The sequence below is a fragment of the Excalfactoria chinensis genome, chromosome 2 (assembly GCF_039878825.1).
Source record: "Excalfactoria chinensis isolate bCotChi1 chromosome 2, bCotChi1.hap2, whole genome shotgun sequence".
NCBI classification, from domain to species: domain Eukaryota; kingdom Metazoa; phylum Chordata; class Aves; order Galliformes; family Phasianidae; genus Excalfactoria; species Excalfactoria chinensis.
Genome location: NC_092826.1, coordinates 123,432,222 through 123,457,465, shown reverse-complemented (window position 1 = coordinate 123,457,465; position 25,244 = coordinate 123,432,222). Strand labels below are relative to the sequence as shown.

General features: G+C 36.9%; 1 protein-coding gene across 8 annotated transcripts in view; it reads right to left on the bottom strand.

The window, feature by feature from the left end:
• Positions 1–10,496: 10,496 nt before the first annotated feature.
• Positions 10,497–25,244, bottom strand: part of SLC39A12 (solute carrier family 39 member 12) — a 35,163-nt gene continuing 20,415 nt past the window's right edge. For all 8 annotated transcript variants that reach the window (XM_072330002.1, XM_072330007.1, XM_072330003.1 and 5 more), the window contains 4 exons: positions 23,012–23,075; positions 19,301–19,459; positions 17,471–17,658; positions 10,497–12,555 (listed from right to left, as the gene is read on the bottom strand). In XM_072330002.1, coding sequence (XP_072186103.1) covers positions 12,427–12,555; positions 17,471–17,658; positions 19,301–19,459; positions 23,012–23,075 — 540 coding nt within the window. In that variant the 3' untranslated portion in view covers positions 10,497–12,426. The remainder of the gene's footprint in view (positions 12,556–17,470; positions 17,659–19,300; positions 19,460–23,011; positions 23,076–25,244) is intronic.

The window sequence follows — 25,244 nt, the reverse complement described above, 5'->3', positions numbered from 1 at the left end:
CTGTGCACAATCAGAACTGGTGGAAAACTGAAACCTGGGGCAGTTAAGTAGCAGAAGCGTACCTACCTGACCTGAGTGTAAAAAAAGGAAAGAAAACTCTTTTCAAGATTTTGTACCAGCCATTATTTAAAATACCCATTCCACAAATAAGATCTAATCAGATACATATTAGCGTTCCCTTACAAAGTAGCCTTATTGAAGATATTTGAAATACCCACCTAAGATTCTGATCCTCTATGAAATCTTAGTAGAAAACAAATTCACGGGATAATAACCCATTTGCCACAGCAGCTTCCAAATTTTCTTTTCCATTATCTTAAATGCCTCAGAAATTTGATCTTGCTAGGAATTCCCAAATGAGAAGCACAATTACAGTTAAAAGAAATGAATGTTTTCAATGAGAAAAACAAAATATTACTTCAATGTTTTTGAAGGTTTAAAGCCTTTTTCACATTTGGTCTTGTCATAACTCTTTACGTATTAAAAACAAACAAACAAACAAATGTAAATATTTATTGCAAAGCCTGGCTTTGTATATCCAAAATTTCTAGGGATGACAGCCAAATGCCTTGTCAGTTCATTGGGAGATCCCAAATAGGAACTGTCCTTCTTTGTTGTGATATCCAGTGCATAATAATGGAGTAAGCTCCACTGCCAGAATACAGCTATTAATTTTTTTTTCTATCTTGGATCTGGCCCACACCATAAATAAATGGTTAGCATGAAGGATACAGTGTTCCTAAGAATCCATTTACTACCACTTTCATTAGTTCTAGATTTTTTTCAAACCATAGATGTTTTCTGAGACCAAGCATGCAGAATACTTGCAGGGGTCACTTCCCAAAACACGCTAGTGTTTTCACATGACTTATGATTTCAAACATTGTTTGCTGTGAATTTATGAGTAATATGCATCTGACCCAGAAGAAATTACACCATTTAAGAAATAAAGACTGGTTCCTCTGTAGAAACAATAGCTTTAGCTTCTAATTTCTATTCTCTATATGTAATACAAATCAGGAAAAAATACATAGAAAATTCCATGATGAAATCAGGGTGAAATCAGGGATTTTTATGCTAAACCTGGTAACCGCTCATGAGAAACATTAGAGTTACACTTTCTTATGGAAAGGGCATTTTAAAGATTTTGCATTAAAAAAAAAAAAATCCTTTACTATACTTGTTAGGAATTTAAATATTATTGAAGCATTGACTTACAATTACTCACAATTCTACAGCTGTTTATAGCACATGGAGGAGATTTTATCTCATTTTACTACAACCATCCCACAGCTATAAGGTGAACAAAAGAGCTTTCTAAGGGTAGAGAAATCTTGAACATTTTGGAAAAAAGACAACAGAGTTGCTGCAATAAACTGACTGAATTCAACTCATAGCACTTCTGTGAAGCACTAACTGGTTGTAGTCACCTGACAGACCTTTGAGAAAGCATATGGCCAAAGTACTAGAATTAACTGAAACAGTACCAAAATGCACATTTGTAAACTTCATTTATCTGTTAAACTAACTAACTACTTCACTTTGGCTTTTACAGAAGAAATGTTGAGTAGATAACTACATTTACTATCATAAATGCTGAGAACATTTTGATAGCAAGAAATAAAGAATTCCATTTCTATTGCTGGAGGATAAATATATGAACTGACATATTTAGAAGGAGGCAAAAATTCATCTTTAAAATTATCTTATGTTTTATTGATCTCATAATTTTTTAGTACTAAGCAAAGCAACATCTTTTCCTTTAGCTGTGTCTATAATTATGAGGTTAACTGAGATATACCACTCAGCTAAGAAGAGTGCCTCATAAAGTGAGAGCTGTCTAAATTCACTTAATGTTTTCTCCTCGGTGTCTAAAATAAGAGCGCTTACTTAATAACAGCATCAGAACAGCACTAATCCTCACCAGAGCTCCAACAACATTTTGATCTTGCTATGGTGTTTAGGCAGCACGCTCCCTTTTAGGCTTTTTTTTCCTGTTTTTAAAGTAAAGTTTGAAAAATGAATCTTTGGTTTGAATGTTGCCACGTTGCAATCGAGTTGAAGAAGCTTCAGTTTCCTTAAAGAGAAATTTCCTGAGTAGGAAGGTAGTGTTTGAGAGTTGCCTGTTGAAACTCAGTTTGCTGTTAAAGCTTCAAACACCAGGGTGAACTACAGTGATTTTTTGTAGTTTCCTTTTCAAACAATACAAATGCTGCATGTACAAATGACTTGTTAATCAGTCTGCTCCCCAGTCTCTCTCTCAAATAATTTCGCCAGTTACAGATAACTAAACTTTAACATGCCTTATGAAAAGACTCAGCTAGATAGAGGAGCAATATCCCAATTACTGCCCTCACAGAGAACTGCTGGTCAAGGTCATCTGTGACAGATATGGTCTGTCATAGCTAGTGGGCTGCAAACCGATTACGTTTTCTTCTGCAGCTCATGGAGTCACTGCCAGCAAATTCCAGAGATAGAAAAGCTGTTACTTGTTGAAAAACCATTGTCTTATATTTAGTCTAATCTGTTAAATGCCTTATAGTATTCTCATGTCCCATATTTTACCTGACTGCCTGTTATCTTCTGCTCTGCTGAAATACTAAAAAAGGAAAAAAATCCTGCTTTCATTGTGCCCAAAAATGTCTACAGGTCTTCACAAGGAATCATGGCTCTTCGTGTTATCGCACTATACCAATTCTCTGAAGTGGGTAGAGATTTCTCATCTTATATCTGGTCCCAGGGGGACACCAGGGGAGCCCTGATGTCTGTCAGATGGTACTGCTGCTGAAATGACTCTCTGGAGTCCAGAATTGCTTTATGCAGATGAACTACAGAGACTCTATGTAGGAGTTAGGCCTGAAACTGTTACAGAAATAAACCAGGCACTTTGAAAACTGTTCTAATCTAAAGGTATGTGATTTATACAGTGTGCGTTAAATTAAATTAAACAATTAAAATGCATTGAGTTCAACTTTGAGCTACATTAGGTTTAGTACTGTAGTTTATCACTCATGTTCAACTCGAATTTATTCCTAGTTTTCCTCAAGGCAGTCTCTGATTTGTAGGGGTCTATCGCTTTAACTGAGGATACATTCTCTCAGATAAAGAGACTTCTTAGCAACTAGGCATTTTTAAGCTTATGTTCCAGAGTTATGAACAACTTTGGAAAGAAAAGAAGTGCTATCCAAATAGAGAACTTTATCTGATGGGCACATTTGGGGATTAACAAAAGCATGGAAAGCTCACAGAACAGTCAGAACTGTGCAGTGCAGGAAGCTGAAGAAACTTATTGATAGCAATTAAACTGTTAACTTTTGAAAATAGGATGTTTTTCTCTGAATTTCAGAGTGTCAAATTAGGTTATTAATGAAGTGATCTTTGGTTCATTCTCCTCTTATTGTAGCTTTGGTAGAAAGTGAGATGGCTGGAAACGATAGCACACAGAATTTGCACATTTTTGGTTTCGTTTATCAAAAAATGGCAACTTGTTTAAACTTCTAAACATCAAAATCTTTGGCTCTAATATGCTTTGTAAACCTTAAGCTGTGATAATTTGTGGAGATGTGGACTTTCTGGGAGTGTTAGAATGGGTGAATTAACTGCAGTTCATTTCACCTCTCTTCCTCCCCTTTCTAGAGCCTGTAGCAATATAGAGCATGTCTGGTAAAAGTGTATGAGGGTATAGACAACAGGCAGAGGTTAAGGGAAGTAATTTACTGCCAAAACCACTATGCTATAGTTTATGACAGCTACTTAGTAGTCACAGTGATATCAAGCATCACATTTCTCATTCATTGCATGGAGTTTTGTTTTTTCTCATTTAATTTTCATAGAGCTAAAATAGAGTCATGCACAGTCAGGCACTGTGTCATTTAGAAGTTTACTTTCAACTCCTTTGTTTCCCTTCCTTCCTTCCTGCCTTCCTTCCTCCCTCCCTCCCTTCCTTTCTTCCCTCTTTCTTTCTTCCCTCTTTCTTTTTTTCTTTCTTCCTCTCTTTCTTTCTTCCTCTCTTTCTTTCTTCCTCTTTTTCTTTCATACCCTCTTTCTCTCATTCTTTTTTTTTTTTTTTTTTTTTTTCCCTTTCTTTATTATGATTATTATTTTATCTTGGAGCAGATTAATTATGGAAGAAGTATCTGCACCAGCTTATCTGTCACCAGAAAGCAATAACAGAAGGCAGTCAGAACCACAATATTAAACTTATTGGTAGGATATTATAAGATCACATCAACCTTAACAAATTGTGTTTGCTTCTATTTTGCTAAAAATCAGTTCCGCAATGGATTAGCTAAAGAAATGTCATTGCAGTGACTGAAGGATGCAAACCAGATATAGGTTTGTTGAGTATGTTCATAGGAGAGATGTTTATATCTTAAATTTTAAGTAGACATAGGAGATAAATGAACATGCAATGTGTTTTTCATCAAGCATACTGCCTAGGAACTTCAGTACTTGAGAAACCATGCTAGTTGTCAACTATATTTCAGATGATCTCCTTATCATGTAGATCACAGCAATAGAGGCCCTGTGCAGACTTGTGGGATTTTTATGTTGTTATAAAGACATGAAAAAGCCTATATTTGTTTTTATTTTTAATACAGTGCAAATCAGAAATTATCCTTTTTAATAACATTTCACAAGTAAAAACTGACCCGAGAATTCAGAAGTGATTTACATACTGTAATTCTTAGTAATTTTCACTGATTAAAAGAATTAGAAAGCAAAGTACAAATCTGAAACTAGTTTATAAACACATCATATACAGTGAATGCAGATGTCTCTTCTGCCAATACTTCATGTTTCTTACCTTGTGGGCCACTAATTCTGACTGCTGGGGAACAGGCTTAAAAATTCTCTGACAAATCTTGTCTTTCCTGACATAATCAGGGCACAGATAAATGCAGAAGAGGGGACTTTTTGCTATTCAAATAGCCATCTTTAATGCACAGAAAAGTAAATCATATGTAAGATAGAAGAGACCTGTAGGTTTATTCCTACTCTCTTGCATCTGGCATATGTTTTACGTTGTGAATTCTGCAGAAAGAAGGAGAGATGAAATATTTCAAATATGAGAGACTCAAACCAGACTCTTGTTAAAGCTATGGTTTACACTCATACTTGAACTGTAAGCTTCAAGAGTGTATTTTTGGTTCATTAGTATTTAGTTCAGATCATCAACAACTTGCAGTTTATATTCCCCAAATCAGATGACTATCCATTATTAGTAACTGTTTTTCTCTGACTTCATATGTAATGCTAGTATTCTGTAAAAGTGAAAGTGGTTAGCAAATGTTATGCTGAAGAATAAGTGAAGATTAGGCACACACCCGGTGTTAGCTAAAATGTGTCAGCTGGGAAGCAATGGCTTTAAAGAAGCGTGATTAAAGAAGTGCAGGAGATCCGATCACTTGCATTCTGTTGAAGACTGTGTGCTGAATACCAACACTGGTATCTGCAAAGTCATTTACATTTGTTTTATTTTTCTTCTGTGTTTTCATATGTTTTCTATGCACAGAAATCTTGAGTATGTTTTCTGATTAAAAAAAAAAAAAGCGGGTATGAACTGCTCTTGCTCTAATTTTCCTTCCCCAGAATGAAGCCCATGGTCTTACATACAATATAATTATGAAATATCCGGAAAAGGATCTTCTAACAAATTAGGTTTTGTCCACCAATACTGAGATTTAACACATAGCAGAGCTTATGCTGGAGAACAGGGGTTAGGAAAGAAAAGGAAAGAAAGAAAAAGCCACTGCTTTTTCTGAAGTGTGTTGGAATTATTTCTAAAAAACATAGCTCCATAAAGGAGAATCAATGTTGAAGATGGAGGGTTAATTAAATGCCATCAGGCCTAAGAATTTTTATGGCATATTAAAATATTATACACTAGAAAAGACTTTGCAACAGTCTTGTTTTCTTAGTACTCCCTAATAATGCCACACAACACTATGCCAGACAGTCAGCTGTTCTGTTGTCTAGAAAAAATGGCACATTCTTGCTAATTGCAAGCACTGCAAGCCAAATTAAAAAGTAAGTTTACTGGTAGTGGGAAATGTTAGAATCTGCTCTCATAAGCTTTGTTTCTTTCTTATTACTTGAGATGGAATTGAAATTCTGCAGATAAAATTATACTGGTTTCATCAACTATGAATATGTATTTTCCAAAATATGTGGCTATGAACATATGGATCGTATTTTTAATGCATATCTCAAGTTTAAGAGTTATTAAAAGTCATCTGTTTTATAATATTTAAACTATTATTTCCAGTGTTGAAACTCTACTTCTTAGACATGATATTTTCCACTAACATGCTGGGTTTTATGTTTGCCAAGGAGAATGAACTATAGTGAGGAGGAGTTGATTAGCTTTACACATAGACTGTTTCTGCTGGCATTTGTCCTATCACTTACAAGAACTTCTTCCTTGGACATTTCCTTGTTCTGACTTTTCTGGTATGTATCTATTTTGCCATGTTTGTCTCCAAGTGGAAAAGGAGATGCTTTGCATTTGTGCAGGGTGATGAATCATTATGCATTTTAAAGTGTATAGCCACTTGTATTCATTTCTTAACCAAATAAAAGAAGCCTTATTTTCCATTGCATCTTTCCTTCTAGAGCCTTATCTAAGTTCCATTAGAAATGGTCACCAATGAGCTCCTACAGAATGACAAAACTGTTCTAATATTCCCTGGTCTCCTCATGTGAATAGCACTTGTGGAACAAATAGCATGCATGGCTTTAGGTCAGCTGTGGATGTCAAGTTTTCTGAATGCTGCTATACTGACCTGAGCATATTAAATGACCAGATGCATACTATCCAGTTCCGCCTTCCTGATTTTTCTGGTCATTACAGCTATTTACTGCTGAATTACTCTACCATATACATAGATTACTTTTGTTTGCATATTTTACAAATGAAATTCTCATCACTTTTTGGATTGGAACAGTAGCTGGAATATTGGTTTGTTCCTGCTCCAGAGCTAAGACTAAACATTTACACAGAAATATGTAGATGACTTTTGAAGTACTGAAAGCAGGACAGAGTACCAGATGGTAGGAACAAAACCACCCAAGACCACCAGGACTACATCAAAACAATTCAGTGTGGATACAAAACAACTTGTGTTTGTGCCTGGTACTCATAGCACAGTCTCTCAAATGAGAAGAATTGAATTGTTGATACCATGGTATAGGTAGTAATCTCAATTTCTGTGGTTCTTAGTGAAATTTCCAATGCTGTGTTGCCCATTCTGAACTTCAGAAGTCACGGGTAGTTACAATATATTGCTCCAGTGTTGAACAACAATTCATCAGCATGGATGATGAAGAATGAGAATGAGTCCTTTTATAGGACTGATTTATGGGTTATATTTGCATAGCACAGAAAAGCAGGTGATAGGGCAGATTCTAGAAAGTCCTTGCCAGACAAGCCAACGACAGTGACAGTGGATGCCATGTCTGACATGCAAGGGCAGAGACAGCTGGGATACTCTGAAACCATTGCCAGGCCAAGGATATGGGTTTTGCTCACACATCATGTACCCAGCAGACCAGCACAGACGTTGCCCTGGTGCCTTCATCACAACATTAGCAGACACACAAAGACTGCAGAAATTGTACTGGTCTTAAATTAAGACTGGGATATACCACAGTAAGTGACTAGTCCAATCCCTCAAACCTACCTTTCTCTGTCATGGGGCAGTCCAGACAAGTTTCTATTCAGCCTTGGGAGAAGGATGAAGAAGAGTTGCCAAGTCAGCTTCAACAGGACAAAAATTTTGACACATATCATACAGGATTACTGTTTGGTCAGTGCTATATTGGACCAACATGTAGATGGTTGCTAGGCAGATTTGTTTTGCTAAGTAGTCCCATGTTTAGCACTCAATGGCAGCATCAGACCTGAGACTCTGGAAAGGAGGGACTGCCACACAGTGCCTCGTTTGTGTGTGCATGGGTGTGCCATGAAGATGGGGCAAGGTCTGCACACCAGTCCTGACCTGGGGCCTTCTCCTTTGTTAATGAGGACACCATGGGAGATTCCTCTGAAGAGAAATGATGTTCCTGTGGGTCATCTTAACTGCTGGGGTGTTGTGGGGTGTGTTATCAACCAGATTACTTTCATGATATTCCTGATCTCCAAAACCAAGACAACATGAACCGTCTGGGACACTGTATCTATAAAACCTTTCATCCTTGCAGTGCAGCCAATAAAGTGCTGGTCTGAAGTACGTGGGAGCAGGAGGCAGGCCTCTCAGGGAGAGCTCTGTAGCCATCTGGCCCTCACTGCCTCCTGTCATCCACCTCCACACAGGAAGCAGCCAGCCCTCTGTGTCCTACCCCCATACCATGGGGTTCTGTATGGCCCTCTGTGCTCCTAACCCCAAACCAGTGAGCTTAGCATTGACTTTGGGCTACTATGCCACATCTCCCACTGTGCAGGCCCTCATATCAGATATAAAAGGATGAAGACTCATACTGCATGACCCACAGCGGTGGCTCTGCACATGGGCTTTTTGCTCCTTTGGAGGAAGGAAATGAAGGTGGCTCTAGTAAAACACATTCGATGACTTTCTGTTTTGATTAAAGCCTTTGTGTAACTACTGCTTGTGCTTTCTGTAGTCACATTCCTACAGCTGCAATCACAATAGAAGGCAGATAATTTTTAAGATGAAAGGAAGACTTGACAACAGGTTACAGTAAAGCAAGAGAAGCTAAAAACACTGACAAATCACTCTTTTGTTACAAATTACCAGCCTTAATCTTGGCTTGACATAAACCTGTTTATGGTCTCTAAATGCAGGCCAAAAAATTGTTATGATTATAATAAGCTTTCTTCAGTGCAAGGTAAAAGAGAAACAAGTATTTTTTTTCTAAGGGTAAATTGTCATACCAAACTAACCATGTATTCTTTTGTTAAAAAATACCTTTTATTTTTTTTCTTCTCTGGATAAATGCCATCTTCATGTTTAAAGCATAAAATGCAGGGATGGAAAAGATGGCAGTATTTAAAACATGCAGATGAGCTCCAGAAACTTTCTAAGGGCATTAGAATAGCTGGCTGCAAAGAAGGTACTATTTATCTTAAAAGTCACTGGGTAATGTGTAACATATACAAAACAAGAGGTACAAAGTCAACACTTTTACTCTTGAGCCCATGTAGTTTGGAATCAGAATTATTTTTTATGAGATTTTCTACCACTTCCAGGAAAAGACACTATAACAAACAATTTCTCTAAACCTTCTATCTCTCATTTTCTATATATGTAGGAAAGTAAGATATGTAGAACAACAAGATATTTTCTTGTTTGTTTTTTTTTTTTTTTTTTTTTTCTTAATCATAAGAGTGCAAGAAAACTAAGAATAGATGAAAGAGAGAAGCGCTAACCCTCTTCTTTCAGAAAAATTCCTGCTTCAACAGATTGATATATTTTAGGGTTTTAAAGGAACACTATGATTATCTAATCAGAAGTGCCCAACAGGCTGTAAAACTTAACCAAGTAATCTCTCCATCAAGCACATAACATCTGTTTGAGTAATTGCATACCTCTTAGAAAGATACCCAGCCATGATTTAGCGGCTGCAAGTGATGAAGTTCTGCAGCCCTTACTCAGGATTTGACTCAATGAAAACATTGGCATAATATGTTCTGGCTGTTAGGTTTGGAGGAACAGAAAGAAATATCTGGCTTTAAATAGAGCCTTGTTTGAAATCTGTATGAATAAACTCTACAGAATTTAAAACAAACAAAAAGAGAATGCATCATAGGAATAGTTTTGCACCATCTTCTCTCCTTTGAGGACATAAACTCATGTTCTTCAATTGTTTTTCTTGGGCTTTGACAAAAAGACGAATCCTGCAAGTGGATCTCTTTGATTTAAACTGATTTAGTTTTTCAGTTCGGTGATATATAGAAATAGTTTCCAGTACCCTTTATGAAATATAGTCTAGTCTTGCTTTATGTCTGGTATTACTCCATTTTCAGTATCCAATTGAAAGATACTGAATTAAAGCAGAGGCACCAGTTTTGATAGTGACAACAACTTTCTCATAGGTGCCACAAGAATTCAGACTTCTGTATGCTAGTGAGATGTCAGGTGTTCAGAGCTGAGACCACCTCACAACGTGACCGAATGGTTCTCATACAGATGCACACAGTCTTTGTGTCAGAAACAAGGAGCTACAGGCATTCTGTTCAGTGTGTTTGTTTGTGCAGTAGAAGCTGTATGAATATACTTGTTAAATGCAATCAAGAAACCTGATTTATACATATATATATACATACATACATATATATATATACAGTCAAAAGATGGTATTTTTCAAAGAGACACAAACACGGTATATCCACAATTCTTTTCAGTGTGAACCTCTGCTTGTATGCATCTTCAAAAAACACACTGCCAGAAATTAAGTGCCCTTTTTCAGACACAGTAATGATAGAAAACGATTTCAGAATATCATAAAATTGCCAAAACATGCTTATGTTTCTAACCTTTCTTTCTTGTTGTAGTGAACATTAACCATGTGTAAGCATTCAAATTACAGTAGCTCTGCTTTCTGAAATAACAAAAGTTTCCAATGTTCATTTGCACCATCAGATACAGGAATAGATTTTGCTTACGTCCAGCGATGTCCTGCTATTGCTTGAATTGACTGTCACAGATGAAGGTCATTGAATCACTGCCAATACAATCAGATGTAATACTGGAAAACTGCTTTTTAAAAGTCTTACCTTCTGAAAAACAAGCACAAACTCCTGAAAAAATGTAAGCTTTGAAAAGAGAAGCTAAGGCTTGTCAGCTGACTAGGCAGCCTTCAAAGTTAAACCAACAGAAAAAGCAGTCATAACATTTGCACACCTACATAAAACAGGTTAGTGTTTTACTTTGGGACTTTAAACACTTGGTTCATTTCCCCAGTCAGTTAGAAACTTCCTGTGTGACTTTGGATAAATTGTTTAGGACAAGGTTTTTGAAGGTATGTAAATATACACTTAGCTGTGCATTGGAGTATTTGTTACAGATTCTCATAACCTACAGGCACAGAAAAAGCAACCTTTACAATTACATTCAGTATTTCCCCAAAGGTAGCCTGATGATGACTAGAGACCCACAGCCCTATGAATCAAGGCTTTTATGTAAGATTCACAATATTTTTCATTTTAGATTTTGATGATTAAGTAGCACATCTCTCTGAGAACTGACTGTGCTCCAGAATAGTGCCTGATCTTCTCTGTAATGTAGGAATAGTTGTACCTCCAGTAGGAGCTGTCAAGTAAACACATTGTGAGACAGACATACAGTATCACGATGTAGTCTTTTATCAAGGTAGACTAAGACAAGGAAGGAAAAGATGCATTTACTTGCATAAAGAAAATTTGTTCTGTAACTTGCTGTCCCTATTTTCACAGTTCATCAGAGCAGGGAGAAGGAATGCATTTCAATCCTCACATTAAAACATGTTAGATAGAGGAGGGTTTCTTAGGCCTACAATTGATAGTGTGTAAGTAATGGACATCACAGTGCTGAATGTTGCTCAGTACCTCTTGGAAGCTGCTCAGCACCTCAGAATTAGAACAAAATTTTTATATTTGTTTCAGGGTTGATTCTGCAATGCAAAATTAAACGAGTCATCTGTAATTTACGCAGAATTCCCTTGAAACCAAGAGGACTAATTACACCAAAAAAACCCTCAGGTTAGAAGGAGTCAGTCTCTATGAGGGCACAGCTGGAAGGCACTACAGGTGTTTAATAATGATGGCTTAAAAGCAATGTCTAGCTCAAGGATTCTCTTGATTTGAGAAGGCTGGAAGGGAAGCTGAGGGAAAGAAGCCATATTTCTAGGTCAAGAACTTTTCATTTTTACTTGCTACACCGGACTTGCAAGACAACCAAGGATCATTATGCTGGCAAAGTAAATAAGGCAGATACTATAAACAGACTGCTGTATGCAATTTAAAATTTTAGTTTTGTTATACGTTTTAGTTTTATATAAATACATTTATTTCTTGTACTAAGATATAACAAGGTCTTCTGCTTCAAATTATTCAACTATGATTAGTCCACTTTAATTATTGCATTTAAATGTGCTTTATTCTTTTCTTCAATCAGACTGGCAGCAATCACTGAGAGCATCCGAGTAGAACAGTCTCAATAAAAACCAATCAGGAGCTTCTGTGAGTTTGAGCATGGGGGTCTGAGAAACTCAGCAACAAGTAAAGCATATTTCTAAATATTTATGTTTACAAAAAAGGAAAAAAAAATCCAAAGTCTGAAGAATAAGTTAATAAATTGAAATAGTTACCTACTGCTCAGATATAAAAATTCCAAAAACTTAATTTATATATTGCTATGGCAGACATGACAAAACTGAACGGCACTATCCACTGTCATAAGTGGTACTTCAAGAGTTCCGAAAGAAAACTTATATTTTAATTTTCTGTTCATAAATAGCCAGGAGTAAGAGGCAAAGCCAGCCTAGTAGTAATCCAAGGTTCTGTAGGAGAAACATCAACCAGGGTCGCCGTGTCTGAATATGAGTCATTTCAGGAAGCTAAAAAAAGAATAAGACACCAGAATGAGAGCCTGATATATTCATCTCTGGGAAAAAGTCTTATGGGAAAACAAGACAAACTTCATTTAAAAAGGCTTTCAAAATGCTGGGTTTCTGGATGCAGCTAATAATCCATAGCATGTTCTGCACATTGTAACAACAGAGATCTTGACATAGAAATTACCTGATTGATAAAATTCTGTCCAATTTTGTTCTTTCACTAACACCAACAAGAACAGATGAGATTCCCAAATTTGTTAATAGTAATTTTGTGCAGCTGTCTGTAAGGAAATTCTTATTTAGTAAAATTAGTGATTCCCTTTTGTGGGAATAAACTAGCTTTTTTTCTGTACTATATATAGGGTCAGTCCTGCTCCTACTGAAATAACTGGTAATGCTCCTTCTTACTTGGGCTGTAGTAAGCACGTAAGTAGAAAACAGAATCTATTTAACATGCTGGGAAAAACAACAACAACAACAAACCACCTTTAATAATCTCTGAAAGTTTTAAACCAAGTAAAGCAGCAGCAGCTGTTTATAATCATATTAAAAGCTGCTCACACACTGACCTTCCACCCTACATGATCTCTTTTATCAAGGTTTCAAACAAGATGTACATCTCAATGGAATCTGTGCAAATAATGCCTCAGGCTCAGACTCTCAGTATTTATGTTTTGTGTTACTGACATGGGGAGTGAGAGCAATGACTGCTGATATTTTTACGTCCATTTTGGAAATAGAACCATGGCCTGGTACAGCACTTGGTAATATTTTGTCTATTTTATGTGAACTTCAAAACAAAATTTGTTACAAAAATTAAAAAACAAAAAACAATAATAATAGTAATAAAGTAGTGAGTTGTCCAGACACCTTCCCATCATATTGCCTTCCTTCCCAACTCACAGCATGTGCCAAAAAGAATCCCCTTATTTCCCTTGCACCCTCAGAACCTCCTCCCATGGGAAGCACCTCCTCTGCGAGGCAGCAAAACAGTGCTCAGCAAGGAAGGTGCTGGGGCACATTTACCCCTGTTCACTACTGTGCTTATCCTTCTCTCTGTTAGAATGGGGTCTCTGCCTCTTTTGCACTCCTCTGGAAGCTGATATGGGCGCAAATTAAGTCTTTATAGTGAAAAGTCTGCCTCCGCTTTAAGGGTTTGTATAAAAATAACAGGCAAACCCAGAAGTCCTAAATCTTTGAAACAGTCAGGCAATGGTTTAGATTACGATACAAATTCACATCTTAAAAACTTAGATAATTATCTTTAATATATATTTAGCAGTCATCGGAGATATCTCAGCTGGATAAAATACAAACACTTCTGATGTAAATCAAAATCTGAACTGAAAGCACACCAGTGTTCAGAACGCATGTTTTTTGTTTGTATATGAATAAAAACAAGTAAGACCCAGTTCTAAATCCAGGCTTTCAGTCTAGGCCTTTGGTCTTATTAATCTAGCCTTATAATCATTGTTTTACTGCCTTCCCCAGCACACAGATGAACAATTTCTCTGACAATGTACTAGAAGAAATGTTTCCCCTTCTACTGCAAAAGCTACTGTTTTCTCTTACTGGTGTCAGTGCTGAATTATGCTATACCCATGGCATAGTAGGCTGCTAACAATGTTTTAAAAAAGAATTCTCAGCGGTCAATACTACTTCAGTGTCTAGTGCACATCTCCACTCCCTCCATCTAACATACCTGCATATTACCAAGTGCACAGACCATTTTAATGGCCTTGCCAATGGGATATTCCTGCTTATCCCTTTAACAATAAAAGCTGATGTTCCTCTTCTCTCTATACTTGCTGTACAGAAATGGGCATAGCACAGCTGAGACAAATGCTAGGGTTAGGACACATGTGGTGATTCAATCAGCTATTCAGTGGTGTAACACCACCATTTAATAGCACCATATTCAAGCTGTTGGTGGAAAAAGAGTTACTGTTAACTGACTGACTATTTTGTATCTGCTCCAGCTCATATAATGAGAAAACTAATGACAGGAAGAATTAGCAAGAATGAAGGGATGAGGGCTTTCAGCCACGTGCTGGTTTATCACAAGCTCTACCAACATGGTGTACAGCTGCTGTGCCACAACAGCACAATAAGCCACTTTAGAAATATTCTTTTGACTCTGAAAATAGAAAGATTTTTAAGGTTAGTCAGAGAAAACTTCAGGTAGTTGCCTCAGAGAGTGACTGGCTAGCTCATGTTTCTTGGACACTTAAACACCTTTTCCTGCTCTTATCCTCTTCATTTTCAATTAGATAATAAGTCTTTTCTGGTCAGGGACCACGTAAACCTATATGATTTGTACAATCACTGTGAAATTACACCCCAGTCCTTAGGGTTTAATACCATGCATGTAGTTTCATAAATATTCATCCATAGTGATTACATCACAGATACTCATTGGAGAGGCTGATTAAGGATTTGGAAGTTTGTTTCTCAAGAGGAAGAAGGGATGTGCTTGGCCACAGAAACAATTAATTAGAAGGGAATTACTCTGTTACATTCCATATCTTGGTGTCTCAAGCTTTGGTTCAGATTAAATGAATGTTAAAGAAAAATATGACTTAAGGAAAGGACTGGCGCAAATAGTGCAATGCTATTATAGTTATGACTTTTAAAGAGAGAGCAGGCAGAAAAAAATCTCTATATATTGCTTATTTAAAAAGCTGTTTTTCAGGAGATTTAATTTTGGTTAAAAAACATCTAGAGCCATGATATTACAGGTTTTGACTTACATGAATGACTTGAGCCATCAATTTACAATTCCACTAGAGCATACACAGTCACAAGACAAAATGCTCCTCCCTTCTGCTCTCCCTGATATCAATGAAGATGAAATTTTGCAAAATTCCTTGGGTAAAATGGTGAAGGCTATAAATCATTTTATCCCTTGCCCCGCAACCCAGAATTTTAATTAGCTTAACCTGCTTGTAAATGGAGACAGAATACCACTTTAAGGTACAGAAACACAGAAATAATTCTGTGTGCTCTACTGCTGCAGCAGTCTCATAGTGCTGCCCTGTCAGTGAGCCTCCATTTCCTATCCCTCTGTGTTCCTCAGTGCAAAAATCAGTGAGGTTGTTCCATCATGTCCCATATTTGACCAATACAGGAAGTATGTGAAAGCTCAGAAAATAGATTCTTAAAATTATAGCTCTGGATACCATTAGGCATTTGTACACCTTTGTCAGGAACACTAATAGCTGTTTTCAGATGAGAACACTACAGAGAATAAAAGATATTTCCATGAAGAAAATTGAAAGACATGTAAAGCATTGGAGATTTTCTTTTGAGATGGTCCATGCAAACACCTGAAACTTTTCAGATCTATAGATTCCCTGTGATATTCAGTGCCTGCACTCTGGAAAATCCAATGGCAGTTCTTGACAAAAGCAAAGAAAAGCTTGTTGTAATACCTCCTGTTCATAAGGGGGAGGGGAGAGGAATATAAAATTCTTCTATTTCTCTCTTCTTTTTCTACTCACATCATGGTTATGAAGCTGAGAACAAGTTAAAAACATGGTGTTGTTAGGGAAGTTTAATCCCTGATAGATTCTGATTCTGCGCTAAACAAAAAGTACGACTAAGCCCTTAGCCATGTTAATAAAGCCATGCCTACTGAATAGGAAGGCAGCATAACTTCCAAATTTCTCTGTCAGAACAAGATGCAACTATGCAGCTTGGTACACAGTGTTCTTGTCTGTTATTCACCACTTCGATCCAGACAGCTGATACATTCACAGTCCTTCAGCATCTCTCTCATAAGCTCTTGGGAGCATTTTATGTTCACATTACTTCTATTATAGTAGGAAAAAATGGACTGAAATACACCCAAGGTCTAAGGTCAAGGACTACAAGCAGATATTTAAGTAGATAATAATGATGACATGGCATATCAGGTTTCAAATATTAGTCCCGAACCTGGCAAATTATATCAAAGGCATGAGGCGGGGAGTGGTAGTAAACAGAACAGAGACAGTCAGGCTTAAGAAAAGCACAGTAAAAATTCATAAAGAGAGAAAATTCCTTTTTTCCCCTCTGGATCTAATGACATGGTACACTCAGACTTTGTTCAGAAGCTTGCAAACAACTTTACATTAATATACATTAGCTAAAAAGCGTGACACTTTGAATTATAGTAAGCTGGAAAGGTAATTAAGTTCTGTGTTGTTATGAGTGTAACATTTAGCCACCTCTTCAATAAATGATGCATCTCGAGGCACCTTCATGAGTTATGACTCCGCAACATTCTTCCACAGTCCTTAGACCTCTCTCATAATGTGTCTTCAAATATATATATATATTTTTTCTGTAGTTAGATCATTGCTATTGAACTAGGACTATGAAAAATGATGGGAATTATGAGACAATCTAATGGGTTTTGAATTGCTTAGGAACTCATCCAAGCCACTTGGAGATAAAAAGGCAGACCAGAAAGGCCACAGGATGCACAACTCACATTTTAGTTCAGAAACTGCGAATCGAAGTTGAAATAATGGATTAAGAATATACAGAAAAAAGGATCAAAAAAGAAAAATGTAATCAGGGTATTCAAGATTTTTAAAGTCCTGCATAAATGTTTGTTTATGTTATTTTCAGTTATCTTTGATTCTTCTATTGATAATGTTAACCTGTTTAAAAGTCCTGTGTCTTGTTTATATGTTACCTTCTTTACAGCTTCATTTCACCTTTTCATTATTATTACATCTATACTGACGGAGACACCAAACAAAACCAGACCATTTTTCTAAGCTCCGTACACATACAGGGCAGAAGATATGCTCTTTCCAAGAAGCCTATAAAATTTCTTTCCCTTCAAGTTCACCCCCTGCATTCACTTGACACTCATCTATGATGTTCCTGTTAGAAGGAAAGTATATTAATAGGCAAAATTTCTCACCATTTCTGCTAAAGATAAATACAAGAACATTCCAGCTGTAACAGTAAAAATCCAGTTTTGAATGCATGAATCCGTTGATACAGAAAGGCCAATATAAAGCCCTAAGAACGCCGTTAGTGCACTTATAAAATTCATCAAAATTGCAATCTTCGTGGGGAGCCCTGTACTTAGTAGCACAGCAAAGTCCCCTGCATAGAAAAAAAGAGGACAAAAAATTGTTAGTGGTTAAATGCGTTTGTAAGATTCTTCCTAATAAATCTACAAAGGAGACAGTGAAGGATGGAGAATTGCTCTTAGATTTCTATAGAATTGGTTGTATACTCATCTTGTGTGGAAAAACAACCACCCCAAACAGCTTGTATTTGTTTAGCTGCTCCTAAAGATAGCATAGAGTGTACAGGAGTAACTTCTGCTAGTTCTCAATGTTCCGTGACATTTCCAGCTTGGATAAATGCAAAAGGGAAGTCGCATATTTTCCCCAAGTTTCTAGATCTTCCTTGATTGGGAACTTAACAGTTAAAATCATGAGTGTATCTACAACCAGGTCTTTCAGTGCTGTACAGAAAAACCTATGCACATCCAATTCCAGTTTCAGTTTAATTCCACTGATTTCAAACCTAATTAACTTTAGTAAATTGTACATGAGAAAACAAACCATCACAGATATTTATTCTTCTAAAATAAATGATTTCCTAGCAGGCCCACAGCAAATGATTTTATGAATTTTTCTCTGCTCATTTGGAAATACAACTTTGACACTGCACCACTGCACCAGAATTAAGAAGGTCTTCTTGGTGTTAGCTGTTCAGTACTTTCATAGTTTCCTTGCTATACAAACACAAGTTACCAGTTTTACAATAATTCCCCATCCATTTTTTGAGGGGGAGAAATTTTCTACATATATAGCACTTGAAAACTCCAGTCATTTAAAAATAAAAAGAAACCAGAATCCAAAAATTCTCATTTTGGACTTGCCAGTGTATATATGTTCATCAACACAATGTCAGGAACAGCTTCAGCAATACTGAAAGATTTACAACAAGGAGATAATTGGGAAAATTTTTCAATAGAGCTATCTTGCAGCCCTGTCTGCTAGTAAAATGGGTCATATATCTTCCCTTATTATCTTGTTAGTCTTGATTAGAAGCAGGAGTGAGAGTGCCCTGAAGATTACATTGTTAAATGGCTCTGCTGCATATTAAAAGTCTTGCATAGCCCATTGTGTCAGCCATGCCATTTGGCACACATGGCTCTTGCTCACAGTTTATAGTTTTCTTCTGTTTATAAACATGAGAATAAGGAGCTACTCTGACCTGATAGAATTTACAGTGGAAGAAGTGAGATGAAGCGGCAGCCAATCATAATAAGGAAGACGTCTCCACTTCTCTTTTTAAAGGGAACCGAGAAGTACACACCCTTTTCATATATTCATCCCACACGTATCCATTTAACATGTTTTAACCACAGAATCAAATAATCATTTGAGTTGGAAGGGACATCTAAAGATCACTTGGTCCAACTCTCCTGCATGAACAGGGACACCTACTCTAGATCAGGTGCTCAGATACCCATCCAGCCTGACCGAGCATCTCCAGGGATGGGGCATCCATCACATCACTGCGAAACCTGTTCCATTTCCTCACCAGCCTTACTGTAAAAAATATTTCCTTATACCCAATCTAAATCTCCTCTCCTTTTAGTTTGAAACCATTTCTCCTTGACCTGTCAATGATGGTGCCTTAAGCAGTTCCCACTAATATAATACAGGAAAGCATTCTTAGGAAAACCTGTAATTACGAAGCTAGTCAAGAAAACACATATATTTCTTACCCATTTCATGAGGAATTTCATGGCATAAAATAGCAATAGTCGTTGTCACACCTGTTTCTGTTGAGGATGAGAATGCTGCTCCTATTACCAGGCCATCAGCAAAATTGTGAAGACTGTCACCCACCAAAACCATGATTGCTAACAAGCTAATTCTCTTATCTAGGAATAAAAAAAAAGAAAAAGAAAAAGAAAAAAGAAAAAAGAAAAAAGCACCACAAATGCCTAGAAGTTCAAACACAAACAGATGTTATCATTTTTTCTATGTTACAAATGTTTGTTTTTATAAAATTGAAACATACCAGAAAGCCACGGGAACCGGAGGACAGTTGTGTTAAACTCTTCTGTCCTTGCTATTGCATTTCTTTCAAAACACTCAGAGATTAAAATACCAGAAAGTACCTTTCTGGCTTTGGTTGACGAATTTTTCAGAAGTTTTCCTGCATCCTATATTGCTTTTCCTTAAAAGGAGGGAGTTGTTATACCATTATTCTCAGAACTGTATAGCTACAATGAAGTCAAATATTTAGTGTCATGGAGCTGATCATTTTAATGCTGTAAAGCATTACAATAATAACAATAATGAGTTATATTTTCAGGGTATGCTTTTTATGAGATTGCATTAAGTAGAGAGAAAGAGCTAAAAGGCAATAAGCCCCAGAGTACCACTATTAGCGCAGTGCTACAGAGTCATTTCCAGCTTTTGTTGCAATCAATTAATAGCAGTTATGCTCATCGTACTCCTGTCTACAGCATCACTCATGGATGCAGACAGCTGTTTTTCCTTCCCATTCTGTTCAGTGAACTTAGTGTGAACAGCAAATTTGATGCTTGGGATATTTTGCAAGGCCTTTTGACATGAGAAGAGAGGCACTGGATGTGATACAAGTATTGATATCAAGGCAGGGAACTGGACACTCCCTATCTAGTCTGTAACCCAGATGAGTGGACTTATGGGAGGGGTTTCATCTCTTTGAGTAGAAGTGAGCCCAACATTTAGGCTCAAGGTCTAGGCTTTGCAACAAATTTTGTAGGCTCCCCAAAAGTATCCGCAATCCATTTTATCCACAGTCTTACAAGCAGGACCTTCTAAGGCCTCCTGGAAAATCCATCCAGCTTCCCTCTATGTCGAATGGACAGTTCATTTTGCAAGGAGCTGTATTTATGCCTGGAGAAGCGAGGTCATGATTTGGGTCCTAAGTAACACGTGTTTTCCCCAAGTGCTGCTGACTCCACGCAGACATAATGTGTCAGTCTGGGGAGCTATGCAGAACTCTCTGAATATTGTTATCACAAGGTTTTACCTCCATAATGCTGTTACAGAGGTAACCATTTTATAGTTACGGGGGAGGATGTTTGTCTTATAAAAACTGCCTAGAACTGAAGCTTTCAGGCTATTATAAAAAAGCCAACACAGTACACATAAAAGCGTAACAACCGCATTCAGAAAATCCTCCCCAGTTGCCTGGAAGCTTTGCGGGTTCAGAACAATTGGCAGACCTGTTAGATTTCCCTGCCAGCTTCTAGAGCCAGACATGGATGTCCCCAGTTAGCACAGTTCTTTCTAAACACTGTGCAGTTTATAATCAATAGTGCAGGGCATGAGTTATACAGAAATAATAGATTGCTGCACCATGTTAAGGTTGTGACCGGTAGTAAGGAATGGTGAAGACGAAATCAGGGCCTGCCATGAGACATTATTAGTCTGTTTTATGCAAGGAGCTGATTGTTGAAAAAGACTTAGCATAATTACTGGAGCTCATTCCAGTGTGCTGTTTATAATATAACATGAGAGTCAGGTTAACATTATGGAGCGATTGTGAATATAAACATCATGAACTTACTCAACTGAAAGTTAAGAAGATGCATATATAAACAAATCAAAATGATTCCTTTGCTTTTAGCCAATTTTAAAGCACCTTAAAATTTAAAGCACCTGCATTACACTGCTGCAACTGAAACTTAGCTATCAAATTGCCACAACAGTTTCTATGTGGCCTCCTGCTCTAAAACAATCCTCCCTTTATTTTGATCATTTTATCTGCTGAAATAAGAGGATTGATACATATAGTAAATTCTGTTCCATGAATTTCCTAATAAAACTAATGTGTGCAGGATTCCCCCCAGAGATCAAGCTTTTTGAGCTTTGAATACAAGTTTAAAGCAAACATTTATCCGTAAATAGATCTATTTTTCAGTATTTTCATTACTCATACAGCAAGAATATTTCTAGTTAACATCTGAGAATACAAAAGAAAATATGCTTCTGTTTTATCTTTTAAGAAGTTGGAAGAATGAGAGTGGATATATGAGAAAGAGAGGGCCAGTGGAGAGGTCTTTTTTCTTCCAGTAGCTCCTTGCTTTCTGAGTTACTCATGGCTGTCTAAGGGGCTGCCTCCTCTCAGTCCTACCTGAAATGCTTTTCTGGAGGTGTCAGGCTTCTGCCTTATGGTGTCAGACTCCATTCCATTTGAGGATGGAATTAACATTAAGTTCAGCATGTTTTTGCTTTGAGCTCCTTGAAAACAAAATCTGTTATGATAGAAACTTTGAAAATAGGTATTCTCAAGAAAAAAAAAGCCAAACCAAACACCACCACCACTAAGAAACCCTCCAAGCAACTTCCCTTCCCTACCATGGTTTCACTTACAGGTTTCTAATACAAAGGTAAAACTGAACTATGAGGAAGAAATGGAAGCAAAAAATATTAGTCAGAAAGCACACCAAATTTAGTTATAACCCTTTAGCAACAGAGAACACTGAGATCACTAGGAATCTTTCTCTGCCTAGCAGGGTGTTATGCCTGAACAGAATGGAAACATCTAGAGATAGATTAGACAGTTCCACAGAAACTGGCACGGGATTGTGAGCTGCTGGATAGGTGATGCTGAAAAAATGGAAATCCAGCATTCAAATGTCTCAGAAATGGAAAGGAAGTTCACAAGAACAGAGAAGAATACCGAAAACCTACAAGATAATGAAATTGTTTAACAAAGCAACTCATGACATCCAATTTGAGATAACAATAAAAAGGTTGATTATAGTAAATAAATTGATTTCAATTAAAATGCTTTTCTCTCAGTTGAATGACTTCAACACCACTAAATTCAACAAGATTACACAAGTACAGTCAGAGCTTTATGGAGTAAACAGCATTGAAACAGAAAAGACAAAAATTACTGCAGTGCTTTGTGAAGAAAACAGTTTATCCTAAAACTGAGAGCCATCCTGAGTGCAGAATTCCATACATGTAATAAATCATTTCTAGTTCAAAGGGGCTATTGCTTTACCATGTAAGAGAAGAAGGAAGCAGAATTATACCAACGTAGTGAGCCAAAAAAAAAGAACAAAACAAAATACAGTTATTTCACTACCTTCAGAATAAAGGCCCCAGCAAAGTTTACAGTTTTAAAAATCTGTTTCATATTAAATTTTGAATGTTTCTTTTGAAGCAAAGGATTCAGAAAAACAGCTTGCAACAGTGAATAAACAAACACTAAAGCGTGGACACTATAAGATTAATGAACTTCACAATTACAGGGCTGGCAGTTGTAAAGGTCTTTAAGCAGTGATTTAATTACGTATCCAAGCACCATCAGATGTGGTGATGTAGCACACAGCAAACACAGAGCTAAGCCAGCTTCACACTTTCTATTCCATCTTAGGTCTTAAAACTTTTCCAATTGCTTGTCTGGACTCTTTATTGATACTAACTTTTTGTGCTGATCACCTTGTTGCCTGGAGGAACTTCAGCAGATTCAGAATCTTCTGGGCTTCTCTAATGAAAAGGAAAGATAATAGAGCAGTGTTAAAGGGCTTTTCCTGTTACTGCTAGAAGTATAGGAAAATACAGAATGAATTCAGGCATTCTGAAATTAAGATTGCTGCTGTCATTTCCATGGAGACCATTAGGATTATACATTGAGTGCTGGCAGTGTGATGGATACTGCAGAAAGAAATAAAAAAATACAAACTTTGCTCAGGAATGTTTGTAGTTTTGTAATTCCCCCCCCCCAAAATCATGCTTCTGTTTGCATACACAAATATCTGAGCCAAATGTAGAACTATAAAGGACATCATAATTCAAATTTTATCTTCCAAGTTTGTCATAAAAATACAATTGTAGTTTCCTGCTGAATAGAGGACTTCCAAGGAAAATGTGAGTATACCTGCCTCTTTGGTGTTCCATGCCCTTCACAATTACTCTGTGAAAATATAAGGCTAAAAAAGAGGATCACAGGTCTCATCATAGCTACAAGCACAGTAGCTGAGTTCTCCTCTCCCTGTTGTTTGTAAAGAAAAAAAAATGCAGCATGTGCAATTATTTATAATATAGCCCAACAGGATGTATTTCATTTATACTGTTCCATCGGAGTTACCAAAACTGAAGGAAAAAGATGTTTTTTTGTTCTTCAAGGCGAACAGACCCCAAAAGCCCCACCTCTTGGCCTTTCATTAGGGCTTGATCATCATGAGGCATCTCTGACCAGACATAATAGCTCAATAGCATGCTCTACTGTATTCTTTACCCTTAGTGAAGAAGTAAAGAAAAATACAGCAGCTTTGTCCTTGTCCCGGGGAGTTAATCTAATGCATCAACACTGATGTTTAATTACAGAAACTACAACTGTGGGAAAAGAAGGGAGAAGGTGAGGAATGTCTGTCTGACCCTCTGGCTTCCTCAGACTCCTCTTTCTGTCTAGAGAAATTGGAGATTTATGAAAGAGTGAGATATGCCAAAAAAAAATATTTGTTTGAAACTAGAAATGTTGGATTACTAATCACTGTCTTTTGTTGTTGTTGTTTAGTAGCCCAAACAAAGCATAAAACACATATTAAAGCTATTATCGCAGCCAGTGGAGAGTCAGAAGCAGCCCAGTAGGGTGCTTTGTTAGGGCAAAACAATAGCAGAGATGTGTATTGGCTGCAAAACAAGGTATGTTTCTTGGCTGGTATTAGCTTGGTTGTGGTGTGGGATTTGTGCTATGGAGGCAAGAGAAGCAAAAGCAGAGGATTTGGTTTTTAAATTCTACATTTTGAAAGAAAAATAAAACTCTTTAATTCCCATGATTGCAGCCAGCCATATGAATTCCAGTGATTGTTTCAATTCTCTTGTAATATTTATTCACATGCCACTTCTTTGAACTCTGAGTCAAAACTGCAGGACTAATCACTGACCTGTAGGATTTATAAGCTTTTCTTAGTCAACCAGTGTTTTTCTTACTATTACTCACATGACTCTGAAAAATTGGCTGCTCTAGTACAAACTAGCTAAGTCAGGCTAGTTCATACGATATACGTAACTTTAGGGTGATCTTGCAGCTGAAAGGAAGGACTAGATTGTTCATTATCATAAACAGGAAGCTATGACATGACTCACAAATTAGTAAACATTCTTCAGCAGGCTGTTTGCTCTGCATTCAAGTGACAGTTGCTCAACTGTGTTTCAGAAAAGAACATTGGCTCATGAGGCTCTTATCCATCACAGCTGCTTGTTAAAATGGAATTCACATTACAGAAGGTCTCTGATTTAAATTACCAGGAATATAGATATCTAAGTATTCCATATAAGGTGAAGAAATTGGTCAGAAAAGGAGAAAATGGGGTAGAAGTAACGAGTGTATTTACTTTGTAAAGACAAATCTATCTGTATATCCTCCACAGGTGGACAGGGAATTACGTAATTTCATACAGGAAAGCACTTCTCCCTGATACCCAAATTCTACTTTCCAAATTTGTGGAAAAAATGCCCAAGAAAATACCAACATTTTTTCTGTTCAGTACTTATATACTTAACTCTTACTGTAGAAAATCCTGAAGTCTTTCCTGTGGGAGAGTCTGCCCTTACATTTAATATAATTTTAAGAAGAAGAGAGGAAGGAAATCAAATTTTTCTCATCAGTAGGTAGTACAGGGTGTGTGTAGTTATATCAATCTCATACACACT